The sequence below is a fragment of the Ovis canadensis genome, chromosome 22, assembly GCF_042477335.2.
Source record: "Ovis canadensis isolate MfBH-ARS-UI-01 breed Bighorn chromosome 22, ARS-UI_OviCan_v2, whole genome shotgun sequence".
Lineage (NCBI taxonomy): Eukaryota > Metazoa > Chordata > Mammalia > Artiodactyla > Bovidae > Ovis > Ovis canadensis.
In genome coordinates this window covers 59,682,952-59,702,086 of record NC_091266.1, presented here as the reverse complement: position 1 = coordinate 59,702,086, position 19,135 = coordinate 59,682,952, and the positions used below count along the sequence as shown (strand labels likewise).

The 19,135-nt window shown below is 39.1% G+C and overlaps 1 protein-coding gene across 6 annotated transcripts in view; it reads right to left on the bottom strand.

Moving 5' to 3' along the window:
* The window catches only part of ZRANB1 (zinc finger RANBP2-type containing 1), a 70,452-nt gene that overhangs the window by 34,684 nt on the left and 16,633 nt on the right, over positions 1-19,135 (bottom strand). For 4 of the 6 annotated variants that reach the window (XM_069566812.1, XM_069566813.1, XM_069566815.1 and 1 more), the window contains exon 2: positions 6,970-7,820. The exons of the other annotated variants lie outside the window; for them this stretch is intronic. In XM_069566812.1, coding sequence (XP_069422913.1) covers positions 6,970-7,783 — 814 coding nt within the window. In that variant the 5' untranslated portion in view covers positions 7,784-7,820. The remainder of the gene's footprint in view (positions 1-6,969; positions 7,821-19,135) is intronic. 6 annotated transcript variants of the gene reach the window in all.

Sequence of the window (19,135 nt, the reverse complement as noted above, 5' to 3'; positions counted from 1 at the left end):
GAGTGCCAAAGAATTGATGCTTTTGAGCTGTGGTATTGGAGTATGGACTCTTGAGAGTCCCTTGGACTGCAAGGAGATCCAACCAGTCAATCCTAAAGGAAATCAGCCCTGATACTGAAGCTCCAATACTTTCGCCACCTGATGTGAAGAACTGACTCCTTGGAAAAGACCCTGATGCTGGGAAAGATTGAAGGCGGGAGGAGAAGGGGACAACAGAGAATGAGATGGTTGGATGGCATCACCGACTCAATGGACACAAGTTTCAGCAAGTTCCAGGAGTTGGTGAAGGACAGCAAATTCTGGTGTGCTGCAGTCCATGGGGTCGCAGAGTGTCAGCACGACTGAGCAACTGAACTATATGTGTGTGTGTGTGTGTGTGTGTATATATATATATATATATATTTGACCTTCATCCACTGTTCCTGGCTCACAACTTTCCCAAACCCTTAAACTTCCTGAGTGATAAAAGCAGTGAGATAATATTTTTGGTCTCTTTTCCTCAGCTCCTGAAAACACATCAGGGTAGGTGACATTTGGATCCCACTCCAAGGTGGGGGCTGGCTGCCAGGGGAACCAGCCATGTGATTAGAGGACTGTGACGTTCAGCTCTACCCACTATACCACCCTGACATCCAGAGAGGGGAGAGGGAAGAGAAGCGGGAGACTCCCTGTGGCCAATGATTTAATTAACCACGTCTACGTAATAAGGCCTCCATAAAACCCCAGAAGGACAGTTTCAAGAGCCTGCAGTTGGTGACCACGCACAGATCTGAGGACAGTGGCGCACTTGGGAAGAGCATCATGGAAGCTCCATGCCCCTCCCCCAAACCCTACTCTCCACACATCTCTGTCATCTAGACGTTTATCTGTATCCTTTAATCATCCTTTTATAATAAACCAGTGACCCAGTAAGTAAACTGCTTCTCTGAGTTTTGTGAGGTGTTCTAACAAATTTATCAAACCCAAGGTGCGTGAGGGTGGGAGTGTCATGGGAACCTCTGATTTATAGGCAGTCAGAAGTACAGCTTAACAACCTGGGCTTGAGGCTGGCTTCTGGCACCTTAAGTGGAGAGAGGTCTTCTGGGACTGACTCCTTCAACTATAGGATTTGATTCAACCTACAGGGTAGACAGTATCAGAACTGAGTTGAACCCTCAGGCACCCTGCTGGTGTTGTTTTGAGAATTACCTGTTGAGACATGAGGAAGCTTCCCAATACAGACACATGTTGGAATTGAAACCCTTTACATCAGAGGAAGAAAACACCATTAATAAAACCATAGTAATTCACTTCCTTGAAAAAAACCATCATACCCATGATTTTTAATACCAGTACCAAAATAAACTGAAAAGACCATTTTAAAATGCAAAAAGCCTACACACTAATTATTGTTAAAATGAAAAAAGTGTTAATGAGAGCAATACATTCTGACATGTTTAACAACACACAAGTTTTAGACATTTCTACAGTTAACATCTGACACTCTGGAGTGGACAGATGCATGTAACACTGTATATAGTAAGGGGGCCAAAATATAACAGCATGAATACAAAATATAACTGCCACAAATATTACTTTTCAACAGAAGTTATGAGAAAGGGAAAAACATTCCATCAAATACAACAAAATGTTTGCAGACACTTTGTAAGGAAAAATTAAATCTAATTTATCTCCTATGTTTTAAGAATCAATGTTTAGACACATCAGAATTTTGCTCAGTAATAAGATTATAATCCTCGTGACTCCATTTCAACATGCTCCATGATAGTGAGATTCTGGGTTAGCTCATAAGTCTGATTCTCAACAGGGGTACACCGGTACATACTGTAGGTTACCCCAAAGCTTGGGGGCAACAGAGATGTTACTAATGCATATGTTATCTCTAATGCCATCGCCAAGCACAATTCTTTTCCTTTTACACCTTCAACAGCACTCCTTCTCACTGTCCCCCAATATCAAATCCTTTCCATTTTCATTAGCAGGATCACTGCTAAGTCACTTCAGTCGTGTCCGACTCTATGTGACCCCATAGACAGCGGCCCACCAAGCTCCCCCATCCCTGGGATTCTCAAGGCAAGGACACTGGAGTGGGTCGCCATTTCCTTCTCCAATGCATGAAAGTGAAAACTGAAAGTGAAGTTGCTCAGTTGTGTCCGACTCTTAGCGACCCCATGGACTGCAGCCCACCAGGCTCCTCGGTCCATGGGATTTTCCAAGCAAGAGTACCGGAGTGGGGTGCCACTGCCTAGGATCACTAGACAAGTTAAATGTAAGAAATATGCAGCTGCTTAAGGCAAAATGCAAAACAGGAAGCAACACGTCCAATGGCAACTGAATAAAAATTTTTCAAGGAAAAAACTTTGATTTAGGACTCAAGGTACAGAAAACACATACCATAATTCTTTCCCTTATATATTCATCAAGCTATCAAATATTCATCAGGAAGATGGAGAAATTAAATGTGAAGAAATCTGACTTCAGACTTTCCATATCCATAGACCACCTAGTGATAAACTGAGACCTCTTATAATAAGATCCATGGGACCTACTTGCTCTGTCTTAACGTGACAAGAAGCCAAGTTGGTTGAGGGCAGTCTGTAAGGTAAAAAGTACAGAAAGGTGGCGAGAAAGCAAAGTGGAGAAATTTAAGAGAGAAGCAAAAAGATTTGTCTCTGAAAGGTCTAGCTGTCCAGATCCCAGTTTCCACAAAAGTTTATTCACTGATTAACAAAAATTTCAATGTCTGCTATGTATCAGGGACTGTTTAAGTTACTAGGAAACAGCTGTGAACAAAACAGACAAAATTCCTGGTCATCATAAAGCTTAAGTTCTTGTATACTTATAGCATTCACACTGTTGTACAGTAGAGACCAAGAGAAGATTGTAAAGCAATTACCCTCCAATTAAAAATATATTTGCTAAAGTTTAAATTTTACGAAAGAGACAAATGAGGTGATTTCTAATAAGTATACTAGGAGGTTAACCAGTGTTGTGAAGAAAATGAAAGTTGGGGGAAAAGGACTGAAATTTCAGATGCAGCAGTCAGGGAAGCCTCCCAGGGAAGATAACCTGTGAGAAAATACCTGCAGGAGGTACATTCGCTAATCCAGCAAATCTAGAGAAAGTAATCCAGGAAGAGGAAATAGTGCAAAGGGCCTGAGGCTTATTTGCAGAGAAGAAAGGTTGCAAGAGTTGCTGGAATGAGACAGAGAAGAAAGAGAGAGAGAGAGTGTGTCTAAAAATGGGGGAAGTAGGTGTGGGGTAGAGAGCAGAAAGAGCCTATAAAACTGGCTTTTACTTTGAGCAACACAGGGAATCACTGGAGGAGTGAGTAGCTACTACTGAGTGGAGCAGCTCCTATTCTGAGAACAATCTGTAAGCAAGGCTACAAACAGAGGATCACGGCTTGGACCAGGGTGATGACAGGTGGCCAGATTCTGAATATATTTTGAAGACAGAGCCAGTGAGAACGAAGTATAAGAGAGAAAGGAGAAAACCGAGGATGACCAAAGCTTTGGACACAGCAAACATAAATGAACTTGCTGGGTCCAAAGTCCTAAACCAACATGGGAGAGAGAGAGAACAGATTTGAGAGGCTTGCTCAGATTAAGCCTCACTGAGTTTGAAATACTACACATTCAAGGGAAAATGCTACAGAGGCAGCAGCTGGATATGAGAGTCTAGGGTTCAGGCATACAAGAAGTTATCGTACAGATTTAACCTGAGATTCTTATCTGACCCTGTGTCTTTTCAAGGGATCAACTTCGGGGTCCCTTGTTGTTCTTCTAAAGGGCAGCTGATTCGGTACAAGAGCAGCACTAAAATAATGTGTTAGGTGGTGCTGCCTTAATTCTAGGGACATCATCATCTATCTAGTGGGAAAGGCAGACCATGATGAGAACCAACAGAGCTCCCAGAAAATAACCTGGCACTGAACTGCAGACATCCCAGAGATAGGCACCCGTTTAACCACACCGCTGCCTCTACCATCCGGGTACCCACTCCCAGATTCCTTTCCTCCTGGCTTCGGCACTGCAGTCCCCAACGTCCCCTCACCACGCAAGAGAATACGACTGAGGTGAAACTTACACCCAACAGTCATATAAAAGGCACTTTCTTAATACTGTGGAAACTTCAGCTTTAGCCTTCTCAATACTGAATCTTCATTCCCATTTTAAAATGCTGGCCTGAGGTTGAGATTTTTTATTTACATTTCAATTGGGAAAGTCTCACATTTTATACTTAGTATAAATTTTATGCATAGTATACACTTTGGAGATGATTTTTTTTTTAGTATATATGCTGCCAAACCGAGTAATAAGATGGCTTTATTAAATGTCTAAATCGGTAAGCCATAATATACCATATCTAATGAAATCTGGAAAGCATAAGGCAGACAGAAAGGGAGAAGATTAATTTTCAATACATGTAGACTTCTGCTAACCCAACACAATGTAAACAACTAAAAGTTAACATATTTCAATGGTATTTACAAATCAGGATAAGACTATCCAACAAAGACAGGACCAAACTCTTTCATACAACTGTTTAGAACCATATTATACAGTGAAAACTCAAAAATACTTGCTGGTAGGAAAGAGAATCCACAGTACCAAGAACCAATCAATTCTTAGCCCTAAGAACCTAGAAACTACGGAACATGTGGGAATGGGGACTTGACTTTGCTCAGTTATAAGAATTCAAAGAGGCAAAAAGAATAGTTACCAAAAAAAACTCAATATATGGAAAGAAAGACAAACATCAAGAAGACACAGTAGTCAGAAATGCAAGAAGTAACAGCCACAAAGACAAAGATATACTGACAGGTCTATTGTGCATGTCAAGGGGAAAAAATATTTCAAAGCAGTTCTCATCATTAGATTCACTAACTTGAAGAAACAGTAACCCCAAAGAGGTTAAAAAAATCACTGCAATCTAGTTTCTTACCTTCTATAAACATACAGGTACTATAACACCACCTTACAGTTAATATTAATATATTACACTATTGCCTGCAAAAATAATCCTAACAGTGTTCTAAAAGGCAGATGGGTAGTTAAAGGACAATCACACCTAGATACAAAAGATCACATAAGTTTCCATTTGTATGCAATATTCACAATAATAGTCACTGAAACAGAAGCAGACTGCTGATTACTGGGGTCTTGGAGGTGTGGAACAACTGCTTAAGTGGGTAATGGGCTTCTTCCGGGATGATGAAAATGTTCAGAACTAGATGGAGATGATGGTTGCAACACTGTGGATGTGCTAAATACCCCAAAATTGTTCACTTTCAAAACGATGAGTTTTATGTTATATGAATTTGACCTCAATTTTTAAACATTCAAAAAAAAAAAAAACCCCTTCTGTATCTCCGGGTTTTAAAAAAAGAAAAAACACTCACACCATATGTGGTACCTCAATTTGGGGAGAGAAAAAGAATCGATGGGCTGTAATGGGACAGCACAGACGACTGAACACAGCTCAGTGTGCTTTTGTTCCTCGTCCTCAGGACAGGAGAAAACTGGAGCTAACGTTTCCTAAGGGCTGTGTCTGTGTCTTGTGCAGAAGGGCTCATCTGCTGGGACTTTCTTGGGGGGCCAGGACAAAGCTAAAACAAAAAAACAGATTTCTTGAAATCTACTCTTTGGACTTGTAGGTTCATAAGTTATGTACTCCATACCCTTGGGGCTATATTCAGGAGGATAAACAAAATTAATTGGTACTGGGAAATACACACACATACCACACACACAGCCCAAGCCATGTTTAAGGCATAGCTATTACTCTACACGAGATTTAACTTTAGCAGTCACTCAAAACTTTCTTTACAAAACTGAATGTCAAAGCAAGCACCCAACTGGGATGACCCAGAGGGATGGTATGGGGAGGGAGGTGGGAGGGAGGTTCAGGATGGGGAACATGTGTACACCCGTGGCAGATTCATGTTGATGTATGGCAAAACCAATACAATATTATAAAGTAATTAACCTCCAATTAAAATAAATAAATTTATATTTTAAAAAAAGTAAGCACCCAATCCAAATTATTTAAATTTATATAATTAAAATAGCTAATCTACTCAAAAGCGATGGGGGGCATACAAAAAACTGCTTTCATTAACTACATCATAAATAATTAACTCACAAGATCAGTAACTGGAGAAAATCTTACTCTCACAACATGGCTCTGTCCCTTAACAGCTCTGAGCCAGTAACTGAGACTATTATCCAGCATTTCCTTAGGAAAGTACCAAAACACAACACACACAAATCATAATCTGAACTATGGAACCAGCTGGCCACATGAAATCAGTTTCACGAAGTTTGCAAATATTCACTACAAGACATTCACAAAAAATTAACATCAGCGTTTTCAAGGTCAGTATTATGTCTGTTCAACTTCTTGGAGTCACACATTTTTGTGATATTTTTAACTTCTGACTGAAGCTTCTACCATCACAAGACGCTCACACTGTTTACAGACACTCCGAAGCTGCAGCTGGCACTCCTCAGTCACATCTTGTTACAATAAGCAGAGTAGCAGTTTTAAACTGCAGGTATATATTTTACTACAGATATGTAAAAAACTCTGCTATAACTTGACATTTTTCTCTCTAAAGATGGAAAGACACATGCACAATGAAATGGAGGCAATACAGGAAAATGTTACGCCAAGATCACAAAGTCAGAGGTTCTTATGCATGCGCACACACTGCCAGTAGCAGCTACCATGCTGAATGAACTAAAGGCTAAATAATGTGACCTTCCTTGTATCTTTCATGTTACTTTTAATATCTTTTCCCAACCCATTCAAAGGACAAGATCACAAACTCAGAGGTTCTTATGCATGCACGCTGGGAGTGTACTATCATGCTGAATGAACTAAATGCTAAATAATGTTACCTTCCTTATATCTTTCACGTCATTAATATCTTTTCCCAACCTATTCAAAAACACAGAAACTTACCCACACAAGCATTGAGGAACAGCCAGTCAGTCTTTTTCATCCTATTTTTAATTTGCTTTAGTTTTTTGAAGTCCACTTCAAGTTCCTCCTTGCTGCCAACAGCACCAGCCAGCTCAATCCTCTGGAAGTCCATTTTCACCTCCGAGTCCCGTTTCGCAGTCGGCGGCGATCTTCTCTGGCTGTTGCCACTGCTACAGCTCCCTCTCCATCGAGCTCTGTCTTGCTCATTAATTATTGAAGAAGCCTCTTCAGTCTCTGCGAACTCAATTGCTTCAATATTATTAGGTCTGGGATGATCGCAAACAACACATTTTTTAGCCTTGGCCCAGTTTTCATATGTGCAAATAGAACAAGTCCAATGCTGGGTCCTTGTGTTCAGTTTATTTCTATCATTGTATTCCTCACAAGGATCAACAGAAAAAGCAACTGGTCTTGAGCCAGATCCTGAGGATTGAGGAGATTCTGTGGGACTCCTGGTCCTACGCTGGGATAAGCACTGAGTGCATCTGATTGCTCTTGGCCAGTTCAAATACGTGCACATGTGGCATGACCATTTATTGGCATTTTCCATGCTATATGAAGATTTAACCCTTGGTCTTGCACTAGAGTCTGGACAGATCAAAGGACTACTTCCTCCTTCGGTGCTGGAAGGATCCCAATCTCTACCAACATCACTTGAACCACTTTTAAATGGATCTTCTGTAATAATTGTTCCACTAGGTCTCTGGGCACGACACATAGTACACTTGATTGCAGACGGCCAGTTTTCATACGTACAGTATTCACAAGCCCACTTAATTCCACGTTCTGACATTGTGCACTTCTTGAAGTGAGTTATGTCAGGCAGGAAGCTATAAATAATTAGGACATGGTTATTAAAACAATAGGTACATAATTTCACCCCTGAAAACATGCCCAAAATATAAAAGTAACCTTCAACTTATAAAATATCAATTTCTCAAGATATGCATGTAACATTTCATACTGAAATCTTTTTTTTTTTAAATTTCCAGAGAGACACTGAAGATAGTTCCCAAAGAAAAATCTTAGACCTGGGGATTTAATGAAAATGTACTTTGGAATGCAAGAGAGACAGGCAAAAGGAAGTTTGTTCTAAGAGAGAAGGAGGTTAGAGCAGGAAGCCTCTCACAGAAATGTTTCATCTCAGCCAGGTCATCACCATCAATTTAGAAAAATAACCAGTAATTAAAAGATTCAAAGGTAAGGGATAGAACACAAACCATGTATCTTAAACACATAACATTCTTAAATTATGAGCAACAGACTGCTATGCTATTGAGGCATAGTACCACAATGTTTGATTCACTAAAGAATTCAGAAGATCAAACAGTCAACTCTATCGCTCTTCCTAAGGGAGAAAAGCAGCCTCAATGTGCTAACTACCCACTGCTCTTAATAAGCACAGGTAGAAAAGATGTTGAGGAGTAATGCTTACAATTAACAAAGTAACAATGTGAAACAAGATAATGTTCCTGGCCTATATCCTCAAAATCTTGCTGTCTAGAGTACAAAAAATAAAAACTGCACATTACCTACTCTCAGGACAACCAATCAACGAAACATCCCTGCGATAACCACTAGCATAATCACTCCAATATAATTTTGAATATTTATACTCAAAATATTCAATATTTAAAATGCACTCAATTACATTAACTATTTAAAAGGTTCCTAGGATTCTACACTGAACTTACTAACACTACAATACTATGAAGACTTTATTATTTAATGACAACCAATTTATAAATGAAGCAACTTGCACAGCAAATGTAATGATTTTTTTGAATGGCTTGAATTTAGACATTGGCCACGAAAGCCAGCCTTTCCTTTTTCTTAAATCCCTTTCTCAACTAAATGTATATTATTCTGCTACCTATGTAAAACCAAAAAAGTGAAAGAAATCTAGGGAAAGTAACAGAAGTTTTTCCTTCTCTTTCTCAAGGATTTTTCCTTTTGAACCTGGAAAGCAAAATCTTTCACTTTACAAGTATATTATCACGTCCCTGCTTGCCAAGTCCTCACTCCTTTTAATAGCGTAGACTTTGTTAAGAGGACAATTCACTATAAGAGAGCCTACTATTTAATAGCTAAAATAAAAATCACACTTACTAAGATTTTAGTTTCCACGCTATAACCTCCACCTTGTACATGGTCAGAATGAAAGCACAGTTTATAAATCAGAACAAAGACAAGACTCAGTCGTCATGGTAGCTCAGATTCTGACTTCCTCAGGAGATACTGCAAAATGTGGTAAGTGGTTCTGCAGAATTGTGAATAGCTATTCCTGTAAATGAGACCAAAACTGAATTTCACTTGAAGCCTGCTTCTTTATCCAAAAGTTTCTTTTTTTTTAAAGGCTTTATTTTTATAAATTCTCTATTCTAATCCTATTCATTTAATAATGGACTCCGATCTTTAGAATCTTAACATAGCAAAAAGTCAGCTGATTGGGTTGGTCAGTCAAGTTAGGTACAGGAAAGATATTTTTCCCCGAAAACCTTAAACATATGTGTGTATGCACTATTATCATTAATCTTAAGTTGGTAGTAGGGCTTCCCTCATAGCTCAGTTGGTAAAGAATCTGCCTGCAATGCAGGCGACCCCAGCTCAATTCCTGGGTCAGGAAAATTCCCTGGAGAAGGGATAGGCTACCCAATCTAGTATCCTTGGGCTTTCCTTGTGGTTCAGCTGGTAAAGAATCCGCCCGCAATGCGGGAGAACTGGGTTCTAACCCTGGATTGGGAAGATTCCCCTGGAGAAGGGAGAGGCTACCCACTCCAGTATTCTGGCCTGGAGAATTCCATGGACTGGTCGCAAAGTCGGACACAACTGAGTGACTTACAATTTAAGTTGGTAGTACTAATAAGTCAATTCCTACCTGTATTACTTATTATTATTGCAGAGGTAAAGATGGTATAAACCAAGTTAATAGAAAAAAGCAAATATATATATATATATATATATATATATATATATATATATATAGTGCTAAAGAGTCAGACACGACTGAGCGACTTCACTTTCACTTTTCACTTTCATGCACTGGAGAAAGCAATGGCAACCCACTCCAGTGTTCTTGCCTGGGGAATCCCAGGGACGGAGGAGCCTGGTGGGCTGCTGTCTATGGGGTCGCACAGAAGCGACTGAAGCGACTTAGCAGCAGCAGCAGCAGTACTTATATTTAACTTTGAAATCCTTTCTCATTCAGCAGCTTTATTTTTCTCAAATCCAGGTAATTTATATTTATCTACTTAGATTTTTAAATTTAGTTTGCACCTACTGATTATACACAATCTGAGAGCAATCCAAAAGTGTGCTGAAGGGCAAAGGCTAAGATTGTAAAAGCATCCATAAAATGGGCAATTGAGATTTAATGGCAACTTTCATATTCATTAGGCGGTTTCTTCCTTTGGTTTCTCAGGAATGAAATATAAATTACTTGCTCATGCTACTGGAAACTAAAATGAGCAAACAGAAACTTAACATGACAAGAACAAATGACATAATGTACATATCCAAGGATAGGTAATCTCAAGATTTCATTTAAAACATTCACATTCAAAAATTCAAGCCTGCTTTGATAAGTATTTCTTTGATATAGTCTCAACTAAACAGTTTGTGGCCTTACGTTACCTTAGCTAATATTCAAGGAATTAATGCTGTGCCAGCATAACTTAAATGTCCATGTCTCACAGAAAACAAACAAAAGACCCTGCCATTAAAAAATAAAAAGTCATCATGTGAGCCTGGTAAACAGCCTGTGTGTGCTGTGTGCCTAGTCGCTCAGTCGTGTCCAACTCTTTGTGACCCCATGGACTGTAGCCCGCCAGGCTCCTCTGTCCATGGGATTCTCCAGGCAAGAATACTGCACTGGGCTGCCATGTCCTCCTCCAGGGATCTTCCCAACACAGGGATTGAACCCAGGTCTCCCGCACTGCAGGCAGATTCTTTACCGTGTGAGCTGCCAAGAAAGCCCGGTACATAGCCTACTCCTCCCCACAATTCAGGTAACTAAGCAACACCAAAACCAAACTCAAGAATTCTGAAGTAAGTGCATTATATTAGACAATGATACATATAGTATATACTCTATTGAGACATTGTAGGAATAGTTTTTTCATAACTGGAAGTTAAAATTCAGTTTTAACTACAGGGGAATTTGTAGTGTATTTACAATTTTGAGTAATTGACCTCAAAATAGATATATTTCTTCTGTAGTGTTCAGTAATGCTTCACAAGTATGGTCTAGTTTACTATTAAACATGACAGTATAAAAAATGTTTACTTATGAGCCCCTCCCTTTCACTAACCACTGACCCATGCATCATAATACTCATAGTTTTATTAGTGTTTGAACTTAGAAGTATATAATTAAAAAGCAGTTGTGAACTTAATACTACAAACTTTTTTACAAAGTTAAAATCTTAGAATTATCTGAGAGAATCATCTGTACCTGTGGTAACAGTAAATAGAATGGAACAGTAAAAATAACATCAGTTCAACTACATGATTTTGCATTACTGAGATGACATTAACACTGAGTACACTTTTTCTACCAAAGTCAAAACATCCCAAAAAGAAAATGAAATTATTTTTTAACAGCAACCAGCTCTAAGAGTTAATACTGCACACTGACATAAAACCATTATTAAGTATCTTTCAAGTAAACATATATTCAAATACCCAAGTAAATTTAATTTACAAGCCTAATTTTGCATAAAACACAGCTTTCCAAATTATATCCAGTGAATCATACTTCAGCTAACTGGTACACAAAGTAACAATAAAATCTATATAATAAGTGCCCCTTCAAGGGGCATGAGACAACTACTAATCTTAAATATTCCTTGGTTGAAATGCAATACCAGCAGTTCCCATCTTGTGGACCAAAGAGTCCACAAATCTATATATCAAACCCTACCTGCAGACTGAATAATGTCTCCAAGTATATTAACCATTTTCTAGTATTAAATTCACCAACTGCTTTCGATATACTTCCAAGTTCCAACACTAATAAAACTCAGTATTATGATGCCTGAGTCAGTGGCTAGCAGAAGGGAGGGGCTCCCAACTAAACATTTTTTATACTGTCATGCTTAGCAGTGAATTAGACCATACTTGTGAAGCATTACTAACACTATGAAGAAACGTATCTATTTTGAGGTCAATTACTCAAAATTGTAAACACACTACAAATTCCCCCAACCACCTACTAAAACCCTCTGAAGGAGAACTAGAGAAGTGAAATGGTCCTCACCAAATACAAACTCCTTGAGAAACAAACTGACAGAAACTTAACTGCCATTTAGTGTCAAATGACAACCAGTTATCCAAAGGAAGGTCTAAGATATAAGTTTTACATTAGCTTTATTAGTAAGCCTATATTTAGTAATACAAATATCAATTTTTAATGTAAATTGTTAATGTAGTTATTAATTAACATAAACCTGTGCAGATTTACAAATGCTCAGAAAGCATTTTAGGGGAATGAAGATGAAAGCTAAAACTAGAAGGATACTCCAAGCATGTTGAATTTTCAGGTTCTATTGAAGTATTAGCACAAGGTAATTCTGAACGGCAATATTTATATTTTTAGAAAGTACTATGTTTAACTCCTGAGCTCCAAGCTCCACACAGTCATTTCCTCTTTTCCCCTCAGCATCTTTCTACATCACTGTCTTCCTCATAACAGTCAACAGAAAAAACAACTGGTCTTGAGCAAGATCCTAAAGCATGAAGCATGAAGATATGGCGGACCGTCTGTCTACAAATCTCACCTCATTGCAGGACTCCAACAGCTTGTCACATTCCACATTTAACCTCTTATCGTCCACCTACAACCAACCCCAGCCTGACTTCTCTCTCCGGTTTCCTTACACCACTAGGACTACTGGACCCAGCACAGCAGCTCAGACTCATCGTGAAGTCCGCCTTCACCCCATAGATTCTTTCTAGTGGTTTCTGTACAATCAGTTTTCTTTCCATTTCAGCAGCCATCAACCCTTTTTCCGTTCAGGTCAGAACTACTCTAATAGCCTCCTAAGCGCCTTCCCTTTCTAAATCCATCCAGCTCACCGTTACCAAAATAGTCCGAATAACAAGGCCCTCTTTCTGAAACTCTTCTGTAACAGCACAAACTCTCAGCTCCTTCCCAACACACAAACAGCACACACCCCAGACCCACTCATGTACTACCACCCCTCCACAATATACACATGAAGATATCACCTGAGAAAAACAAGCACAACAGACATACACACTCAGTCTGGGCAAATCCTACCCATCCTTTAAAGTTCAAATCTCATCTGTCATAAAGTTTTTCAAATCATTTCAAGTATATACACTCCAAGCAACCACAACACTTCTATCCACATTTGGCACCTACTGTATGTCTTCTTGGGTCTCGTTTCTGGAACACTGATTTGTGGAACACTGAGCCATATCATTTCCTACACTCGGTTTTCAATCAGAGCTTCCCAGGTGGCACCAGTGGTAAAGAATCCACCTGCCAATGCAGGAGACGCCTGGGACTTCAGTTCCATCCTTGGGTCAGGAAGATCCCATGGAGTAGGAAATGGCAAGCTGCTCCAGTACTCTTGCCTGGAAAACCCCATAGACAGAGGAGCCTGGCGGGGTACAGTCCACGAGATTGCAAAGAGTCAGACTGAGTGAGCATAGCAGAGCCAAGCTGTCAAGAACTTTGGCTCAGAGATTCTAATGGTATGGAATGGGGACCAGTCCTATGTTTAGAAAAATCCAGAGAGGAGACCATGTTGAGTGACCTGAACAGAGAAAGGAGTGGAACTTTTGAGCAATTTCAGGAAAAACAGGAGAGATTATAGAGGATGGGATCCACTCCTGTAGCAAGGCCTCAGTAGACAGTGCCTACCGCTAACAATTAGGTACCAAGCCGAAGGCACACATGAGCTGGTTAAGTGTTCCAGTCCTGAGGTGGCAAGGGCGCAAGGGCACAGACTTCAGCGCTCATTAAACATCCTCTCAAAGTCCTAAATCTGTGTGAAATCACATATAAATGATTAAGAATCAGTAAGACCTAAAAAATATGCTGACCTTCCCCACAGAGTGACCTTCAGAGATCACTGTTATCTATCTCATCTGTATACTAAACATATTTGCTAAGAAGATCCCTTCCAAGCAATGTGTGGATAAGTTGGACAAAATTACTTTGGTCAAAATAATAGTTAAAAATAATAATAATTAACTAACACTGTCATGGTGACTTTGGCCTTACTGGCACCATGCCTTACTGGCAGTTACCAGTACAGCCAGTACATGTAACTTCATTCTACCAAACCGAAGTCCTTAAAATATAACAAAGAATATAAAGTGTACATTTCAGTAAGTCAACACTGTGTTAATCAGGAAAATTAATAAAAGCTACAATGTTAATGGTTTCTCTTAAACCACCAGATAACTAGTACCCCACTGATACATAAACACAAGGTTAATTTACAGTATATCACATCTCAAACACTAGTAAGGCTACTTTTTAAAATCTGACTCCCAGTCATTTCAGGAGAAATTCTACCTATTTACATACTAGGGCTTTATCTGTAACTTCACCAACTTCCTCTGTACTCTCCAGTTCTTCAACAGTAACAAAAAAGACAGGAGTGATAAACACAAGGACAGACAGACACACAGACTGATCCTAAGGTACTGCAGAGCCCATCTTAGCATGCTTCCTATACAGTTTCAGACACGTCACAGGTCAATCTTGCACCGCATATTAGTCCTTATAAACAAAACTAATTTAATGTAACAACCTAGGACTAGTTACAGAAGGTCTACTACACACTCAGAAATGTACAAAGATGTATCTATTAGATAAAATATTGTCCTTATGCTCAGGACACCTGCAATTTAACTAGATAAAAGATGACTAAGGCTTTTCTTAAATACACACAGAAGTGGGGAGATTATTTTAAGAGTGCACATCAAGCCAGCATTTAAAATACAGTAAAACAACTGTATTTTGCAAAAGCTATGAACATGTTACTTCACTCAGAATTTGGTTTTTATCATCCTATCCATCCTCTCTTTACACTGAACAGATAAGTCCCAATTAACAATATCCACAGGAACCAAGCAATATCCATGGGGTTCTCCACGCAAGAATACTGGAGTGGATTGCCATTTCCTTCTCCAGGGGATCCTCCAGATCCAGGGATTGAACCTGGGTTTCCCACATTGTGGGTAGATTCTTTACCGTCTGAGCTACCAGGGAAGCCTGGATAGGAACCAAAAGTCACGACCAAACCTAGCCCAACTAAAGGCCATCTTTTTAACCAAACACTATGTTTTCTGTGTGACAGAGAAAGAAAGGGTAGAAATTTTTAAAATAATCATTGAGTTCTGATATAAAAGTTGAAAAGCAGGCAGAAGCAAATGAATGAACTATTCCAGGGCAAAACCAACTCAGAGCTATTATAAAGACAAGTTATTCACAAATTTTATTAATAGTGTTAAGTCATCCAATCATTACTTTTCTCACAATTCCTACTATAATGAATAACAGGAAAATAGGGTGGTGATTTTGTGAGTTGCATTTTCACTGCTTAAGCAGGGAGAAACAAAGGACAACCTGGGAAGGAATGCCAAAGACAGCAGCAGCTTGAAAAGGGACTGCTTACCCAACTATGAGAGATGAATGAGTGTACGGGCCAACTCTGCCTATTTCACAGTTTTGCCAGGCTTGTCAGCCTTGTCCAACTAAGAAAAGAAAACAGCTAACACGTAAGCATTTACTATATGCCAGATTCTGTTCTAAGTACTGAATATATTATTAACTAATCTAATCCTCAGAACTCTATGAAACAGGTACTACTATTAATATAATCTCCAATTTTAAAGACTGGAAACAGGAAAAGAAAAGTTAAATAACTTTGCTGAAGTGACAAAACTGCTGTGTGGCAGAGCCAGGATTTGAACTTGGGCATTCTGGCTCCGAAGTCTGTACTAAACAGACAAGGTAATAAAAATACACTTATACTGCAGCCCATAATCACTTATTCCCATTATCCAGAATTTGGACAACTAATAAACTGTACTGAGTGACTCATTACACAGTCTTTCCTAGATAACTAAAAATAGACAATCTCTAAACAAGCAAACTAAACTTGAAAACACACACTTGGTCAAATTTTATTAGCTTTTTAAAGTTACACAGAATCTTCCCAAAGCTTATCTAGAATGAGAACTACTGCAAAATGGCTAAAAAGTAAACAGGACCTAAAAAGTTATTTCTAAAAACAAGATAACACTAAGTTTTCCATGTAAAATAGAATGGGGAAAAGAAAAAGAAACACCTCATATATACATCATGGCTTTTGACTATAAAACGCTTTTTAAGTATTTTTTATTCTGGAGGCAATCCCTGGATAAGAAAATATAAAAGTCAGCTTGACTTCTCTTAAACCAATACACGTATCCAAACTACTAAAGAAATGAAGTATATCAATTAAAGGTACATCAACAGAAAACCTTCCATTTTCATTGAGACAACTGAAAGGGAAAAGTCTCCCCCAGTGACAGGCATGTGTGGATTTCACTACCTATCCAGGGCCTGGTATTAGGGCAAAGACTGTGAGACAGCAAATAAATCATTTTTATTGCTGAGAGCCTCAGTTTTCTCATCTGTGAAAAAACGAGTTACGATGATCTCCAGGGACTCCCTGGGTGGCACAGTGGATAAGAATCTGCCTGCCAATGCAGGGGACATGGGTTCCATCTCTGATTCAGGAAAATGCCACACGCCACTGAGCCCGTGAGCCACAATTACCGAGTCCATGTTCTAGAGCCCGTGTGAGCCCGTGCCACAACTGCTGAAGCCCTCACGCCTCAGAGCCCATGCACCACAACCAGAGTAGCCCTTGCTGTCTGCAAGCAGAGAAAGCCCCATGCAGCAGTGAAGACCCAGCGTAGCCAAAAACAAATAAATACAGCAGAGTGTGTAAAAACCCTCACTCGCAGAGTCTCACATTCTTCTATGTAAAGACTCACTTTAGGGGGCAGAGATTAATTGGATGCCTGGGATAGACCCATGCACACTACTATCCATAAAACAGACGGCTAATAAGGACCCACGACTGCACCGCACAGGGACCCTACTCAACACTCTAATAGCATGCTGTGTGCTCAGTCGTGCACAACTCTGTGGCCCCGTGGACTGTGGCCCACCAGGCTCCTCGGTCCATGGGATTCTCCAGGCGAGAATATTGGTGTGGGTTGCCATTTCCTTCTCCAGGACATCTTCCCAACCCAGGGACAGAGTCTTTAAAAAGATTCACTTTATTCATTTTGCAAATAAACACTTTTTAACTTTTCCCTGCTCCATCTGTGACAAACTCCAACAGTCAAGTCCAGATTTTAAAATATGCACTTAATATTAAGTTAATGATCACTTAATATACCTAAACAGTATCAAAATCCTATTTCTAAAACAAAGCTATATCAATAAATTCATATACAATACCAGCAATGAATTATTTGTGCCAAATAATATATCAAACCTGAATGCGACTGAGCTTTGAGATGTAACCACCAGTTTATAGGATCATAGGAGATAGAGACTCAAACTGATTCCATGGAGATGCAATCAGTAAATTCCTATGGGTTTGTGTATATTAAAACTTGTGCTTAGTTGCTCAGTCATGTCTGACTCTTTGCAATCCCATGGACTGCAGCTTGCCAGGCTCCTCTGTCTTGGGGTTCTCCAGGCAAGAATACTGGAGTGGGTTGCCATGCCTTACTCCAGGGGATCTTCCCAACCCAGGGATCAAACCCAGCTCTCCCGCACTGCAAGCAAATTCTTTACCATCTGCGCCACCAGAGGAGCCCATATTAAAACTTAAATATGTGATAAAAATTAAACACTGAACTGATATTACAAAGTTATTAAAATTTTAAGGTGTGATTAACAGTATGGTATCTATGTTTCTAAAAGAGTACTTCTCTCTTGAGAGACACATGCTGCGTTATTTACAGTATTATGTCTTGAATTTGCTTTAAATAATCCACTGGGGAGAAGCAAGAAGAATATACATGAAACAAGACTGGACATGTATTGCTAACTGGGTGATGGATTTACACGAGAATTCATTCTCCCAGTCTCTCTGTATGTGTATTTGTTTGAAATTTTTCACAATGAAAAGTTTTTAAAACCTATCAAGAAGGTAACAAGTGCTATTACAGACTAAGAATCAAGCCTTTAATTCTAAGACTAGATTGCTAAAACGAGAAAAGGAGCAAGAAGCAGTATATCATGTATTGTTAAGACTGTTATTCAAAACTTGGTCCAGGGTCCTGTGATATTCTACGAACTGTTTACTAGTCTACAGAGAAAATGAGTAATTTTATTAGCAATTTTAAAGAATAATTTTATGATTGCTGAAAATAGTAGTAAAACATCTGTGTGTGTGTTTGAGATGCAATGCTAAAACATTTGAAAAACCTAATCATCTTTTTACAACTCACAGGTATGGTCCATTAGAGAGAGAAAACGTATCACAATATGAACCAGCTTCTCTCACGCTAAACCTGCAGATGAGCATCACACTTCAGAAAACCAAGACTGACTTAAATTGGAGTGAAAAAAATCCATCTTTTCAACATTTCTCAGGAACCCAGGCAAAAACCCTTAACAAAATAGAAACAAATCAAATCCAACGATGTATAAAAAGAATTCTACATCAGAACTAAGTAGGGTTTATTCCAGATATGCAAGCTTAGTTCAATGTTCAAAAATCAATACACATAACACATCCTATCAACAGGCTGAAGAAAAAAAAAATCACATCACCACGTATATACATGAAGAAAAAGTATTTGATAAAATCCAACATGATTAAAAAAAAAAACAAACACTCAGCAGATTTCAGGGGAACCGTCTCAATGCAATAAAGAGCATGTACAATAAACCTGCACATCAACTCTACACTTGACAGTGAGAAACTAGACGCTTTTCAGCCAATACCCATATTGGGCAAGGTGGTCACCTTCCACCACTCCTTTTCAAAGTCAAACTGGAAATTCCTGCGAGTATTGTAAAATAAGAAAAGAAAGAAAAAGGATACAGATTGGGAAATAAGAAATAAAATTGTTTATATTCACAGATGACAGGATT